A 15,178-nucleotide genomic window follows, 5' to 3' on the forward strand; every position below is an offset into this window, starting at 1 on the left:
CCTTGAACATCTACAAGGCGGCGACCAAGTGCATGCTAGGAAATGGAGAGGTGGCACTATTCTGGATGGATTGGTGGTTATGGGACGAGCCAATCCAAGACCTCATGCCAAACCTATTCGCTGCAATTAAAAGAAGAGTGTAGAAAAGAACGGTGAAGCAAGCCATAATCGACAATTGGTGGCAGGACGTGTCGCCTAACACGAGCCTTCAAGCACTGAGCGAGTTCTTGCAGCTTGTGGACAGAACCATAACATCCAGTTGCTGGATGGTGTTGAAACAAACCGGTTTGGGCTTGGCAGACAAACAGATGCTTCTCGGCGAGCTTAGCTTACATGGTGTTCTTTGCTGGGAGAGTGGAGGTCAATGGAGCAGCGCAAATCTGGCGGTCGAGGGCGTCGGCGACCTGCATGTTTTTCACATGGCTGGCGGCTAGGGAGAGGTGTTGGACAACCAACATGCTTGCACGTCGACATCTATCACACCCTCCGGCTTGCCCCTTTTGTGATCGAGCTCCAGAGACAATCAACCACATCTTACTTGGGTGGGTATTTGCTATACAAGTGTGGCTCTCCATCGTCGACCGCTGGGATAAACTAACTTGGCTACCTAGCGCGGATGTTAATTTGATGGACTGGTGGACCTCATTAAATCCACAACGAAAGCTTAGGAAGGAGACGTGGATAGTAATTGTGCTAGTAGCGTGGATGTTATGGAAGCACATGAATGATGTGGTGTTCAATGGAACGGCTCCTTCCACAAGTGAGATTCTCATGAAGGTCGATCTACAAGGACAAGACTAGAGGGCGGTCGGGCAGCTGCATGAGGCGAGATCGCTTTCGGTTAGAGTAGATGAGTGGGCTAGTAGTGAGTAACCCGCATGTCAAGTGTTGGCTATAATAGCCGTGGATAACTTGTAAAACTATTTGCCTTTCTAGGCACTTTCTCTCTATGATCTCGATACATCAATCTTTGACGTATTCTTGAAAAAAAGTTCTCAAGTGAGCATTTTTTGGGATTTTAGGTGGGGTGTGTGTGGGTGTGTGTGTGTGTGTGGGGGGGGGGGGGGGGGGGTAGTTTCAAAGCAAGGAAGGAGAAGAACTCGCATGCAAAGTAAAGCAAAGGGAGTAAATAGATTAGGGTCTCATTTCTTGAGAACATTTTCCATGGTGGCGGCTTATATCAAGCGGGCCAAAGCGCCGTAAAAAGAAGGTAAAATAGTAGTTCAATTGGACAGATTTCGGCCATAGGATGTAAGCGAAGGGGTATAACTTCATCCGAACAGTTAGGACTTCTTTCCTTCGCTTATCATGTGATCTCTTCAGCTAAATACGGTATGGAAAGATCTGGACTGTCTGAAAACTAGGGAACTTACGCTATTCAGGTATACAAGTCCATCTTCATATTCTGCTCAGTTGTCACGTCCACCTTTGATGCATTTTCCATCCGCTCCTGGTAGTATGACAAGGTTTATCAAACACAAGCCCTCCCCCCTTACACTTATCCAGTTCAAAGTACTCCCTCTGTCTTATAATATAAGACTTTTTTATACTAGACTAGTGTCAAAAACGCCTACATTATAGGCTAGGGGGAGTAATTACTATAATAAAATAATTATGTGACATTACCATCGGTACAGCTGCGTGTTATGATAATATAATTCCAATGAACCCAAAACATGGCTATGACAAAGCAGGGTTGAGCCTCTGCCATGGCAGGGAGACATGGACGGGCGAATAGGAGAGGGCTCTGGCTCCTCCTCCTCCTGCTCAACCTCATCCATGTAGGCAAACATTTCCTCCTCCTCCGCAGTGTGTTGTGCCTCCATCTCCTTCCAGCGACGGTGTCTCGTCTCCGCATCCGACTCAGAGCGGAGGGAATCGAGGATGGCCAGCTGCTCTGTCTGCAGATCCACATCCCTGGCGACCCCCATATCTTCCCCCTCCTCCTTAACCTTCTCATCCTCCTCCAACTCCTCCTTCGTATTCACTACACCCAGAGGTAGCCCCGAGGCGATCCAGGCTTCACACCTTGCCTGGACCTGCTCAAGGCGGGGCGGCCGACGCTCCGACGATAGAAATGGGTGGCCCCTTATCTGGCGACATGGGGGCATGGCTACTAGTGGTGGCGAACGAGGAGTGGAAAGTGGCGGCGGCGGTAGACGGCTGACGAAAATGTGTGTGTGTGGGGGGGGGGGGGAGGCGGGTAGGTTTCGATGCCAGCAGTCGGCTTAAATAGTCATGCTAGGCACAACTGAGGAGACCACACTATTGGGAAAAGCCCTATAGGTGAATTATAAATAGTGGCGGGCAGGACATGTCACCCGTCACTGCTACTTTTCCAAAAGAGCAGTGGCGGGTACGTGGTTGTGCCCGTCACAGTTACGGGCATACCTGTGGTGGGCGTTGGCCAACACCCGCCACAGCTAGGCTCTTCCAAATATGCCCGCCGGATGGAAACAATAGTGGCGGGTGCCGACCCAGTGCTCGCCACCTGCTTATTGGTAAGCAGTTGTGGGCGTTGTCAGGCACCCGCCACAACTATATTTTGGTAAGCAGGCCAAATAAATCAAAATTTTGAAAATGTTTGTTGTGGCGGGGGTTAATACGTCTTCAACGTATCTATAATTTATAAAGTATTCATGCCATGTTTACAACAATTTTATATGAGTTTGGTGTATTTTTATATGATTTAAATGGAACAAACCAGATTGACGTTGTTTCCAGCGGAACTATTGTGGTGTTGTTTTTTGTGCAGAAATAAAAGTTCTTAAAATAGGTTGAAAATTTACGATGATTTTTATGGACAAAAGGAGACCCCCGAAGTTTCGGTGAATGACCGGAAGAGCCACGAGGACACGACAAGCTCAAGGCCCCCCAGGGCGTGCCTACCGAGCTTGTCGCTCCCTCGTGGGTCCCCCTGACGTGAAACCAACGTCAAAAAATCATATAAATATAAAAAACAGAAAGAAACTGAGAACATTCGCTCTGCTCGGGGCTGAGTGTATGTACCAGTAGCTATGTGTTTGATCTCTCTCTCATGTTCTTGATCCGGCACAATCTTGATGTAACCATGGCCTTTGTTAATATAGTCAGATCGTATGGTGTTCTTCTCTCTCTATCTTTGTTGTGATAAATTGAGTCTTACTTTTTGAGGTTTCGTTGTGTTGGATTGAATATTTTAGATTTGAGAACACTTGATGTATGTCTTGCATATGGATACTCGTGATGACAATGGGGTATTTTATTGAGTCACTTGATGTATATTTTGGTATTCAACTGGCGGATTCCCGTGATAACATTGGGATAATCTAGGCATAGAGGTTGATACACGAAGTCGTGGTACAAAGACACCATGGTTTGCACTTGACAGGTCAGTCATATGGGGGCATGGACAGAATTACTCAAATAAAGCATGTAAAATGTCATCAGAATATGGCATTCTACTGATTTAATTTAGGATGAGTGTAGAAATGTAAATAGTGTGCACGTAACTTAGTCTTTCTTTCCTTGGGCTGAGCAACCTTTCTCTTCTGCTTATCAGCACCCGCCACTTCGCACTAGCGTGCATAAAGTCGTGGATTGCCAACCTCTTGTATTCCGCTCTTCCTATCAGTGAAATGATAAGCCACATGGCATATTCGCAAAAGAAAATAAAATGTAAATAGCAGAGAGAAGAGTTGCTTGAGCAATGTCATCTTTACCAAAAAGATTTCTTCATTGGGTTCGCTAATTTACAATTACTGATCTCAACCTTCACAAGGCATGGACATGTTTAAACCTGCGAGACACACATGCATTTTCCCCAGCAGATGAGATGTATTCACAGTGCTTAGTGAAGAATCATGAACACCATTTCTTTGTGTGGATAGCTTGGTCTTTCATTAATTGGCACGGATGGAGACCCGAAACCTGGGCAGAAAATATATTTTCATACCTATAATCCGACATGTTGTCGTCTTATATACAACTCACATAAACAGGATTACAAGGACCATAAAGACAGATTTAAAGCACTAAGCCCCAGCCTTAGACACCAATCTACAGAAACACATATTCAAAGCATTTAGCCCCCACCTTAAACCACTCAAAAGCAGTGCCCTTGATGAGGTTGATCAGGCTGTCCAGCGGGGCGATGAATCCTGAAAAACTCTCACATGATGTTGATTAGTTCAGAACCAATAATGCTGCACTTATGGGAAATAGCTACGCACTCAAGTTACGGACGCAATGTGGCTTCTTACAGTTGAAAGACTAAACTCATTTGCTCTGAAACCGCCATTGCATGGCTGCATGGCACATCAGTCTGTAGGTTGAACCCGTAGGATTCATCCCCTAAGTGTACCATTATTGGTTCAGAACACATCGTCCGATTTGAGTTTGATGGGGGCATCTCATCTGATTTGTATCTAGAAAAAAGTAAGTTTACATGGTGATGACTCAGGGGATAAGTACTTAGGCCCTGCTAGTGCTACTGATTGACATGCAAAGCAATGTGCGACAAGCTCATCAGTGTGCCATCACTTTCACCTCTGATTCGGCTGTTGATGAATAATAAAACGCATGACGATACATGTTGTGCGTCATACCAGTGAGCTTGTGTCGTGTCCACCGCAGCTTCGACATAGACGCGCACCATGCATCCTTAATTATTGAGCCCTTTCACTATGCTTGTCTGTTGAAATGAGAGACACGCTAAAGTGTTTAGGAAGAAACAAACACATCATATTACATCCTCAAGCTTATTCAGAACGAGGCCAACTTTTGGGTCACCGCAGGGCTAGCCACTTAAGCATCATCATTCCTCCAGAGTAATCCATATATGTTTCTTTATCTGACCGGCAATGTTATGGAGCCGGTGTTATGTACCGAAACTCTTCTTCTTAATTAATGAATGAAGCAAGCCTTTTGCCTTTGTTTAAAAGAAAATATTAAGCCCGCATGTGTTTGTCGTCCCCAAATAAGTATATTAGCTTTTTTTGCGGCTTATGTTGTGCACGATCAACCAACCAGAGACCAAACACCAAAAAAAAAACTTGTGATCCCAACATTTCTTGAGCAAGAAGGGTGCCTGCACGGACAGTGTCGTCAACACCACGTGGGGCATCTGAAAGTGAAACACAATCACTCAGAGAATCTTCAATTGTGAGTGCTGACGCCACCTTGGAGCACCAATTAATCAACCTTGGGAACTTTCGTCGCAAAGTTTCATCCTTGAGAATGCTCATACAACAGGAACCCTTTTGGGTGCAAGTATTTGTTGTCGTCGATGATTGGTGCGTGCGAAGGTAAAGCAAGAATGAGACGGAAACTATAGTGTGAATGGCAAGAGTGTTGGGCAATAATTTGCTTTCCCAGCCTGGTCATCTTGGGTACATGAAGTGCTCGGGAGTGTGGACAATCATCATTGATGCTATGGACCCAGCGTGCAGGAATCCAAATCTCATGTCTGTCCGGCCACGCGGAAAATGAGGCGCCTCCATGCATCAAAGGACCGGATTGGTACAGACTAGGCTACCGTGTCTCTAATGATTGATTTTCCAACAGTGCACAAGATTCCCCAAGAGCATAGCCTAGCAATATCTCTTACAAAACTAACACATGATCACCCGCAAAAAGAAAACTAAGACATGATCAATCCTCGATATCTATTTATTTGCAATGAGCTCTTACTATAACTCAAAACACTTTTTCCCCTATGTCTCGGATGTTCTATAATCTTCATTTTGATTTTGCCGTTGTATGTAAAGTGTACTCTGGCCTGCTTGATGAAAGTTTCCGAATATATTTGAAATAAAACACAATTTCCTACAGAGTTGTGTACTCATTGACCTGAAAATTATGGGTTTAGTTTCGCTGGGTTGTCAGAGGTTTTCTCAGACGACCATTTTGTAACTATGAGATAAAGAATGCGGGTATAAATTTAAGCTAGAAGTTGCATACAACTTCTATATACCTATAAGCGCAGGATTAGAGACTCATGTCATCTAAGATACAAAAGGATTGAGAGGAGATCAATGTCATCTCAAATACAACTGGATTGAGAGGACATTTGGTTGTGCATAGAAAATACACAAGACATTTGTCCAATAGATTCTGATCAATATACATCTATGGAATCTGGTGCTAAAAAGTTATAAGAATATTTTCATATGACATGGCTTCTTGTCCTGTAATTTTTACTTTTCTTTTTCCGGAGCTTAGTACTTGGAACTTGGTTACTTGGGACTTCTTAATAAATGGTTGTGTGCATCAATTGATGCAACGCTGGGACTACTACTATTTTTTTTTTTAAAAACATGACTTGCATTACACAAATCAAACAACACACATACAAAAGAGTTCTATGGGTCCGAATCCTCAAAGAAACCAAGGACCTAACCATTCATCTTCTTGATGCATGTATAATAAAAAATGATTAAATTCTCCAGTAAGCCTAATATGTGATACATAATGTTAGGTTGACCACATTTTGATTTTTGTTCTATTTTGAACTAAATTTTACGCATAAACTCCACTTGAACAACAGTTTAGCATTTTAGTGGTTTGGGACATTATGAGCCCACTCATGAACATGACATGTCATTCACCGCTTCATATTTCGCAGGCTATCAGGATGCACAATTTGCAAATACGAGTCTGATGTGGCAGATGGTATCCTATTGTCCAAAATGTCTAATGTGCAGTAGGCCTTTACCTCTCGTACCTCGAACTTCGTTCTTGCCATATTGCAAATTTGGTGGCACATGGAAAGGATTGGTCTCTCCTCGATCACATCTTTTAGGAGATGAAGGCCAACTTGAGGCTATAGCTCCTCCCTATTTTTCAGGTTTATAAGGTATTGCTGGACTGTAAATGGTGTCACTCATGAGCTTATACACTTGGTTAGGAGTAATGCTCGCTCCTTTGGTTAGCGACTTGCTATTTTTAAATTTTTGGCATGGAGGGAGATTTCCCATCTGATTTCTGTATTCAAAAAGGCCCAAAGCAGCCAGGTATTATAGCGGGAAATTTTTGTTTCTGCGATGCCACTCCAGCTCTTAACATTTCACTTTTGCCGCTCTAAGCTTTTGACAATACATCACAATTATCATTCCATGCTAAAAGCAATTTTTTTCAGAGTGATACATTTTCAAAACCTTAGAGTGGCAATAGTGAAATGTCAAACCTTTAGAGTAGCATAAGAAAAATGGGCAAAAACTTGAGTGGTAGAAACAAAATTTCCCTACTACAGTAGAGACAAGTCTCAGGCAGAAGTTACAGAAGGGAGGAGGGAGGGGCCGTCCACACACACATGGATCAGGCACCAGCAACTAGCCGCTAAAATATGAGAGCCAGTAGTCGACATGAGTACTTTGGACATTAGGAAGACGTATGCGCCAAGCCCGAGCATCATCATAGCACGCCCGATGCTGCAGGTCCAGCCAGCGCTCACAAAACACAACCCCATTGAGATGTTTCCAATGAGAGTTGAGAAATCCAAGGACGCACACTTTCGAGAGCCGAAAAGATCTGTTGTCGGGGCGGTTTTGACAAGTTGTGGTGGAAAGATCACATAGTCGCTATCCGCCTACCGGCATTGCTTGGCGGCGAGGGAAGAGGAGCTGGGGGAGGGAGGAGGGGGGCTAGTGTTTCCCAGAGCCATTTTAGACTAGCCCATCGCAGTCTTCCATCAATTTCACTTATGATCCCTGCCGTTTCTAAAGAAACTCTCATCCAATGCACTACATTATCGTCTGCTAATCCTTCAAGTTGAATTTTATCAATATAGCATAGAATTACCGAGGAAATGAAACATGTGTTATTTTTTCTCTCGAATATGCAGAACGTGCGTATCATATTATATAAAACGAAGGCGGGGGTACAAAACCCGCTACATCATTGATGTTACAATGTAACTACAACACCAACAACGACAATACAACCCATCTATCAGGAAACTACCACACATCCAATGGCTACTCACTTCTCGCCCACCACAATAGGTCCACCAAGAGATCATCAGGTTCTCCTTTTAACAATCCGGTCTGCTGCCAAGCTCTACCTTCGTCTGCTATCCTCGCGGCCACCAAGTCAAGAGATGGGGATGCACCATCAAATACAACCACATTCCGATGTTTCCATAGCTCCCACAATGCAAGAGTGAAGATGGCCCGGATTTTCTTTGGATTTTACGGTTCGTTGGCCCTGTCTACACACCATACCATTAGCATCCATTCTTGCCTGCTGAGAATTGTGCACAGCGTCCTCCATATGGTCCTTGCAAACACACAAGTCAGCAAAATGTGGTCAAGTGTGTCCTCCTCCTGTGTACAGAACAGGCAGGCGTCCTGGTGTGCTAATCCTCGTCGGGCAAGTCGATCTGAGGTCCAGCATATGTTCTCCATGGCGAGCCAAAAGAAGAAACAACATCGTAGCGGATCCCTCGATTTCCACATGAATTCCACGGTTGGCACCACCTCTCTCCCTGCAAACTTGGCGGCGTATGCAGATCTAACCGAAAACTGACTATCGTTTTCCCCTGACCACATAATGGTGTTTGTAGCTCCTTCATCGAGTTCAACTATGTCCACCATTTGCCATACTCCCATGTACTCTTGTAGTGCGTCAAACTTCAAGTTTGGGCCAACATCCATCGTCCAAGTTTGGGCCAACGTCCATCGTCCAGGTTCCCCTAGTCAATGCCTGTGGACAGTTCGAGATGTTTTGGCGCGCTGCGGGATTCTAACATAGAGCGCCAGTGCAAGTTCCTCTAAATGTGTGTTATGTTGTATATCATCTCTTCAGACAATCCAACAAATAGGTAATTAAATTTATACGCGCTATCTAGTTAGACTCGCATTAACTTGACAAAAGTAAGATTTAGCGTATTAATGCTTGGCCTATTAAAAAGATTTATACTAGTCCTTGAGATGGTGAGTATATAAGTGGCATGTGGCAAAGTAATATACGCATAGTGAGGGATGACCACTGGAACTGGCCTAAGAAACACGCATATATGTCATCATATATATGTCATCTTGTTGAGCTCATGTCACCATAGCTTTGAAAGGGACACAAATTATGCATCGTTAATTATTGAGCTTGTGTGCTAGCTCAGAGACAACCACGGGGAGTTTGGGACTAGCCTAATACACAAACATATATGTCATCGCACATACGTCATGTTATTGTGCTTATGTCACCACAATTTGGAAAGTGACACAGACTGTGCGTCCTTATAATTAATTACTGGGTTTGTGTGCTAACCCATCCACCAACCATTCAATTTGCATCAAATAAGTAAGTAATGATGTCAATTTGTCACACGGCCCATGTCGATCACCATCAACTCAAAAAGAAGCAGAAAACTATGTTATCGCAACATTCCTTTGTGGAAAAAGAATCTTCAAACGACAATGCCATCAACAGAACGTGGAGCATATGAAAGTGAAACACAATCAAGGTATCTTTTCTGGGTTTTTTTAAGGCAAAAGTATCTTTTCTGGTGATTTGCCAACGCCACACTATCCAGGTGGGCCGTCAGGGCTACGACCATCACCTCTGTCGATGATTGGTACAGTAAGTATGTTGAGCAAGATAAACGAGCATCAGGTCGACACAGCAGGGTGCCTGGCGAGTGTTGTGCAATAGAAGTCGTAGTTCGACCAAACTGTGGCCATGGGTCACTCAACTTTCATGTCAGTCAGTTTGTGTTACTATATATATATGGGTTATGGGTATCAGAGGAGGCCGTGCGTCCAAAGCAATTTAGCCATGACACTGCGACAAACCCTCCTCCTCCTACTTGTCTTCCATGCCTCGCTCGCCACGACCGCCGAGTTTGGCGAGCCGTCTCCGCCCCCAGCCCCGGCGTCGCCTGAGCCAAAAAACTGTCCTGCCAAGTGCGGGGAAATAGACATCCCCTACCCATTCGGCGTCGGCGCTGGATGCTCCCTGTCGGGCCGCTTCGTCCTCACCTGCAACGAGATGACGAGTCCTCCAACCCTGCTCACCGGCACAGTCAAGGTCGCCAGCATCACGCTGGAGACGGCGCAGATGGTGGTCAACACCTACCTGACCTATAGCTGCGATGTGCCGACCAGCAACACTACGATCAACCACACGAGCACCGATATGGCCCTTAACGTCGTCACCCCGTTCCTGCTCTCGCCATCCGAGAACGTGTTCACGGCCGTCGGGTGCAGCTCGACGGCGAGGATCAAGGGCCGCGGCGCGAGCCCCTACCTCACTGGCTGCATCACGACCTGCGCCAGGGTGAAAGACACCGGTGACGACGGCACACCCTGCAGCGGGCACGGCTGCTGCCAGGCCTCGCTGACTCCTAACCTCACCCAAGTCAGCGTGGAGTGGGAGAACAGGGGAGGCAGAAGTCCTGTGGCTGAAAACCTGTGCCAGTATGCTTTCGTCGCTACCAAAGGCTGGTACGTGAAGAAATTCCTTTTCCCCTTTTCCCCTTTCAAATCATCGTATACAGAATAACTTGGCAATTAACCCACCTTCCTATAACGTCCTAGTAAGGTCTATGGGTTTCACTTTCACTGAGATTTTGATGAATTTCATTCAATTTCAATAGACACAGAAATATTTACCTGTTGGTCATATTTCAGTAATTTGTGTTGTGCATAGGAATTCAAATATTTTTCTAAATATTTTTGAACTTTTTCAAACATTTTTTTAATTCAAGTTAACATTTCGGTCCTTTGGCCAAACTGCAAACCGAAATCACTGAACTTCAGTAATTTCAGTAGGTGCTAAACTGTTTCTGAAACTGAAATTTAAACCAACGAGTACTACTACTGATTATAACTTGGCAATTGCTGATAGAACATATCATCGAAACAAACATGTTTTTTTGAAAAGGAGGATTACCTCTGATCTTTGCATCAAGCGATGTACACAATCATTTGTTTATTAAGGGCCTACGACCGACTGACCGAAGCTTTGGCCAGTCGGGTCGCTCCCGACCCACGTGTCGCACACCCACCAATGCTAGTGTGCCACGCGGCCCTATGTTCTTGTGCAATGCTAAAAAGGCACCAAACAGCGACGGCTCCCAACACTGACCGGAGCAGGATGTTGCAACCGTCAAAAATACGAGAGCATACCTAAACACCTACCCTATTATTTGACTGCCATCCAAATTGGTTGTATGTAGTCCATGTTACCGTCTCACATCGGTTGCACCCAAAAGCCATAAGTTCCCTCACGTCTGCATGGTGTAGTAATGACCACGTATGGATCGATTCAAACGATTGGTAGATAACCTGCAAAGAGTTTGTTGTAATGTTTGTTATGTTAAACACACAATCATTCTGATAGTTGCAAATAGCCCGAAGCAATGCACAAGCTCCGACTCGAATTCTTGCCTTTGTATTGGACTTAACCCTATCTAACCAGCTACTACCAAACCGGATTAGGGATACTATTAGGTGGAGGTATGTTAAAGGACACATGTATTATTCGTCATAATAACTTGGCTAGTGGGCGTATAAGAAATAAGTGTTGAATCATTTTCTCGTGGTCACAGAAATAATGGTGTTTATTCCCATCCCAACTACGTTTTGCCAAATTGTACTTTGTTAGAATCACGCTCTTATGAAAAAAACTCATGAAAATCTTGATCTTTAAAGGCACTTTTGTTATCCAGAAATGAATAGACAGTGTGTTCCAGTATTAATCAAGTCGACATACATAGATTTAACGAAAAACAAGTCTGAAACAGAAAGAGCCCTTCGGAATGTATCGGGCTCATTGACAAGTTGACCTCCATCAAGCTTTGCATTAAATGCAGCCAATGATCCGTGTTCATCTGAACTGTACATTTAGAGGAACCGATCCCGATATTGTACTCACAGATTCGTCCTTATGATATACGATATTATAAAAGCGTTAGATAATATAAGGCTAGAGGTGTCTCTCCCAGCCAAATATCCTCCCAAAATCTAATTGTACGCCCATCTCCAATAATAAACTTGCCCCTATTAAAGAAGATGACCTTATTTCGCATCAAAGCCTTCCAAAAGGGTGAATCGTTTGGCTAGGCCATTACCTGCAAGAAGGTTTTGGAGTGTAAATACTTGTTTCAAAACAACATGTAACCACTAACCATAGGATCTAGTTTAGAAGATCTTGTCGCAACAAACCAATGGTGAGAAAAAAAGATCCTCGAACAGATTTATGGTTGGTGCTTAATGTAAGAATATAGTGAATCTTAGTGATATCATGCTTGCACATGAGAGAGATGGGGTGGTGTTGCACGGTATGGTCAAGATGCATCGCAGCATCCTAGCCTGGTCCATCATTCTACCAAGTTATAGTCTTTATGAAGATAATGGCATGTTTTTAGTCTAGACATATGTACAAACGCTTCAAGTTGCAACAATCTTCCCCCAAAAAAGTTGCAACAATCTTCACATATACTAATGGTTGAATTTGTCGAGCAGGTACAGTTTCCGAAAAAATGACCTGATTGGGAATATGACATTCGCCAATAGACTTGGAAGTGGCCCTGTTGTTCCAGTTGTTCTTGACTGGGCAGTTAGGGATGGAACATGCCCCCCGACTCTGGAGGGTAACGGCAAGGAAATTGTTCCTAACGGTGCCGCCTGTGTTAGCAGTCAAAGCTATTGTGTAAATGCAAGTCATGGAGCACCGGGCTATTTCTGCAATTGCTCCAAGGGATACACCGGTAATCCATACAAAAAAAATGGGTGCACAAGTATGTAAACTTCACTCCACTTGTTTGTTATTGCATATATATTCCTCTCGCCTCAGAGTAATTTGAGATCTTTTTAATTGTATAGCACACCCTGGATACCAAGGTGGACAATTTGACCTTGGATAAGATTAGGGATCCCAGGATTTTTAGTGCTCGCTCACTATTTTTAACATTAATAAACTTGGAAGTAAATAATATGATACTAATGTAAGACTTACATATTTCAGCCCTTGTGGCCTTATTAATTCAAAGTTAGGATCTACTACAGCCTTCCTTCTACAAAAATGATATTGATTGGTGTCTTTACTTTCATGCACTAAACTGAACAGTGCGCATTACGGCGATCACCAAATTCCACAATGTACAAGAATATCTATCCTTGCCATGGAGGGACATGCCATGATACCGAAGGTGATTATGAGTGTAAGTGTAATTTCGGACGAAGAGGAGACGGCAAGAGTGACAAAGGTTGTGAACCCGTATTGTCCAGACCTGCAGTCGCAGTGATAGGTGAGGTGTTGTATATATGCTCTACTTTCCTAAACTTCATGGCAAAGCAGTCACCATTCCAACAACTTGCATCATGTTCTTATTTCATAAAAAAAATTACATCATGTTCTTATATCACTGAATATCTATACCAAATTACTACTACATGTCATCACGTCAAGTTGTGAACAGTTATGACTGTCTCTTAATATATAGTTCCCATGACGCCATTAGCATGCATATTTTTCGAAAAGGAACGAGAACCCTTGGCCCTGATGCACAGCCTTTTGCATGAACATGCATGACCAAATCTTCACTTGGGTACATGTCATGCAGTTACTTGGAGCAAGCTAGTACATGTCATATGTATGAACTCTCATGTTAGTGCTCGATCTCTGGCCATGTTGAAAAAAATGTAACTACTTATATATGTCATCTGCTTGCAATTGTATGCAGGAACAATTGGCGCAATCGCATTACTGTTCATGCTAGTAATATTTTTGCATATGGAGCGAGAGAACAGGAAGCTGAGGGATCGATTCAACAGGAACGGCGGGTCGTTCCTCAAGAGCGCCGGGATCGAGATCTTTACCAAGGACAAGCTGGGTCGCATCACAAACAAGTATAGCTGCATCATTGGCAAAGGTGCCTTCGGTAAGGTCTACAAGGGGACCACCGACACAGGCGTTGTTGTTGCTGTGAAGCGCTCCATCATCGTCAACGAGGACCGGCAGAAGGATTTCGCGAATGAGATCACGGTCCAATCCAAGATCAGGCACCCAAACCTGGTCCGGCTCATGGGTTGCTGCCTGGAGACGGAGGTGCCCATGTTGGTCTACGAGTTCGTCCCCAGAGGGAGCCTTCAGGACGTGCTTCACGGAAACAACCACCCTCTCCCACTGGAAACACGCGTCGACATTGCCATCAGCTCCGCTGAGGGGCTCAATTACATGCACTCGCAGAGCCAGATGGTCCTCCACGGTGATGTCAAATCTGGCAACATCCTCATCGACGACAGCTTCACGCCCAAGGTGTCGGACTTTGGGACGTCCAGGCTCATGTGCATCGACAAGGACCACACCAACTGGGTGGTCGGGGACAGCAGCTACATTGACCCCGTGTACATGAAGACCGGGCTGCTCACCGCTAAGAGCGACGTGTACAGCTTTGGTATCGTGCTACTGGAGCTCGTTACCCGAAAGAAGGCTAGGTACGGGGAGAATCGTAGCCTTCCGATGGACTACGTCAAGGCTTCCAAGGATGGCACGGCAAGGCAGCTGTTTGATGAGGAGGTTTCATCCAATGTTGAGGAGAACATGGAGTGCCTCGAGGACGTTGGCAAGATTGCAGTGCAGTGTCTCGAGGAAGACGTGAACAACAGGCCTACCATGGGAGAAGTCAGGAAGGAACTTGAAAAGTGTAAGACACAATGGTTGCGAAGCCAGGGGAGGGCAAATGAGGTAATCCCCTAGTATCTTGTAGTCAAGTACTCAAGTATAGCCAATTTCTTTTCGTTGATGTAGTCTACTGCAGTTATGACTTGAATATGTTTTCTCCAGTGTGTGATGTACATGTGCTTGGTATGCAATTGCAATAATTTACTGTGTGTGACTAAGGCTCAGTTTAATTAGAGTTGCCAGTTGTAACAACTTCTTTGTGACGAAGTCTCTGAGAAATGTAGAAAGCTGACACTACTAGAAATAGAAAATGAGCTTCCTAATCTCCCGGCAGACATGGCGAAAATGAATTGCACTCTTGATTACACATCAATGGAAATGGAAAACTATCTTGAAATAGAAATTGACAGAATGAAACAGATGCGAGTGTATAGACATTCAAAATCAAAACATTTGGGTATGAAACTAGAGGTGGGAAGGGAACACTAAGCTGGATGAATGCAGGAAATGGAGATGCTCTGTACGTGCGCCGTCCAGCTGCTTCGTCTGCATTACAACAAGGACAATTAACAAC

At 44.4% G+C, this 15,178-nt stretch overlaps 1 protein-coding gene across 1 annotated transcript; it reads left to right on the plus strand.

Annotated features, from left to right (window-relative positions):
* Positions 1 to 9,627: 9,627 nt before the first annotated feature.
* Positions 9,628 to 14,822, plus strand: LOC147983494 (wall-associated receptor kinase 2-like). Its single transcript, XM_087542990.1, has 4 exons — positions 9,628 to 10,421; positions 12,444 to 12,722; positions 13,041 to 13,228; positions 13,664 to 14,822. The coding sequence occupies exons 1-4, from the start codon at positions 9,658 to 9,660 to the stop codon at positions 14,677 to 14,679; spliced, it is 2,247 nt and encodes a 748-aa protein (XP_087399116.1). The 5' UTR covers positions 9,628 to 9,657; the 3' UTR covers positions 14,680 to 14,822.
* Positions 14,823 to 15,178: the final 356 nt, after the last annotated feature.

Source organism: Triticum urartu, chromosome 2A (genome assembly GCF_056163025.1).
Source record: "Triticum urartu cultivar PI428250 chromosome 2A, HENAU_Tu73, whole genome shotgun sequence".
NCBI lineage: Eukaryota > Viridiplantae > Streptophyta > Magnoliopsida > Poales > Poaceae > Triticum > Triticum urartu.

Bases quoted from the DNA above. Each gene is read 5' to 3' on its own strand.
- LOC147983494 (XM_087542990.1), top strand. From the start codon at position 9,658: ATGGGTCACTCAACTTTCATGTCAGTCAGTTTGTGTTACTATATATAT. The intron at 12,723-13,040 runs GTAAACTTCACT...CATGCACTAAAC, and splicing joins AAAAATGGGTGCACAAGTAT to TGAACAGTGCGCATTACGGC. The intron at 13,229-13,663 runs GTGAGGTGTTGT...AATTGTATGCAG, and splicing joins ACCTGCAGTCGCAGTGATAG to GAACAATTGGCGCAATCGCA.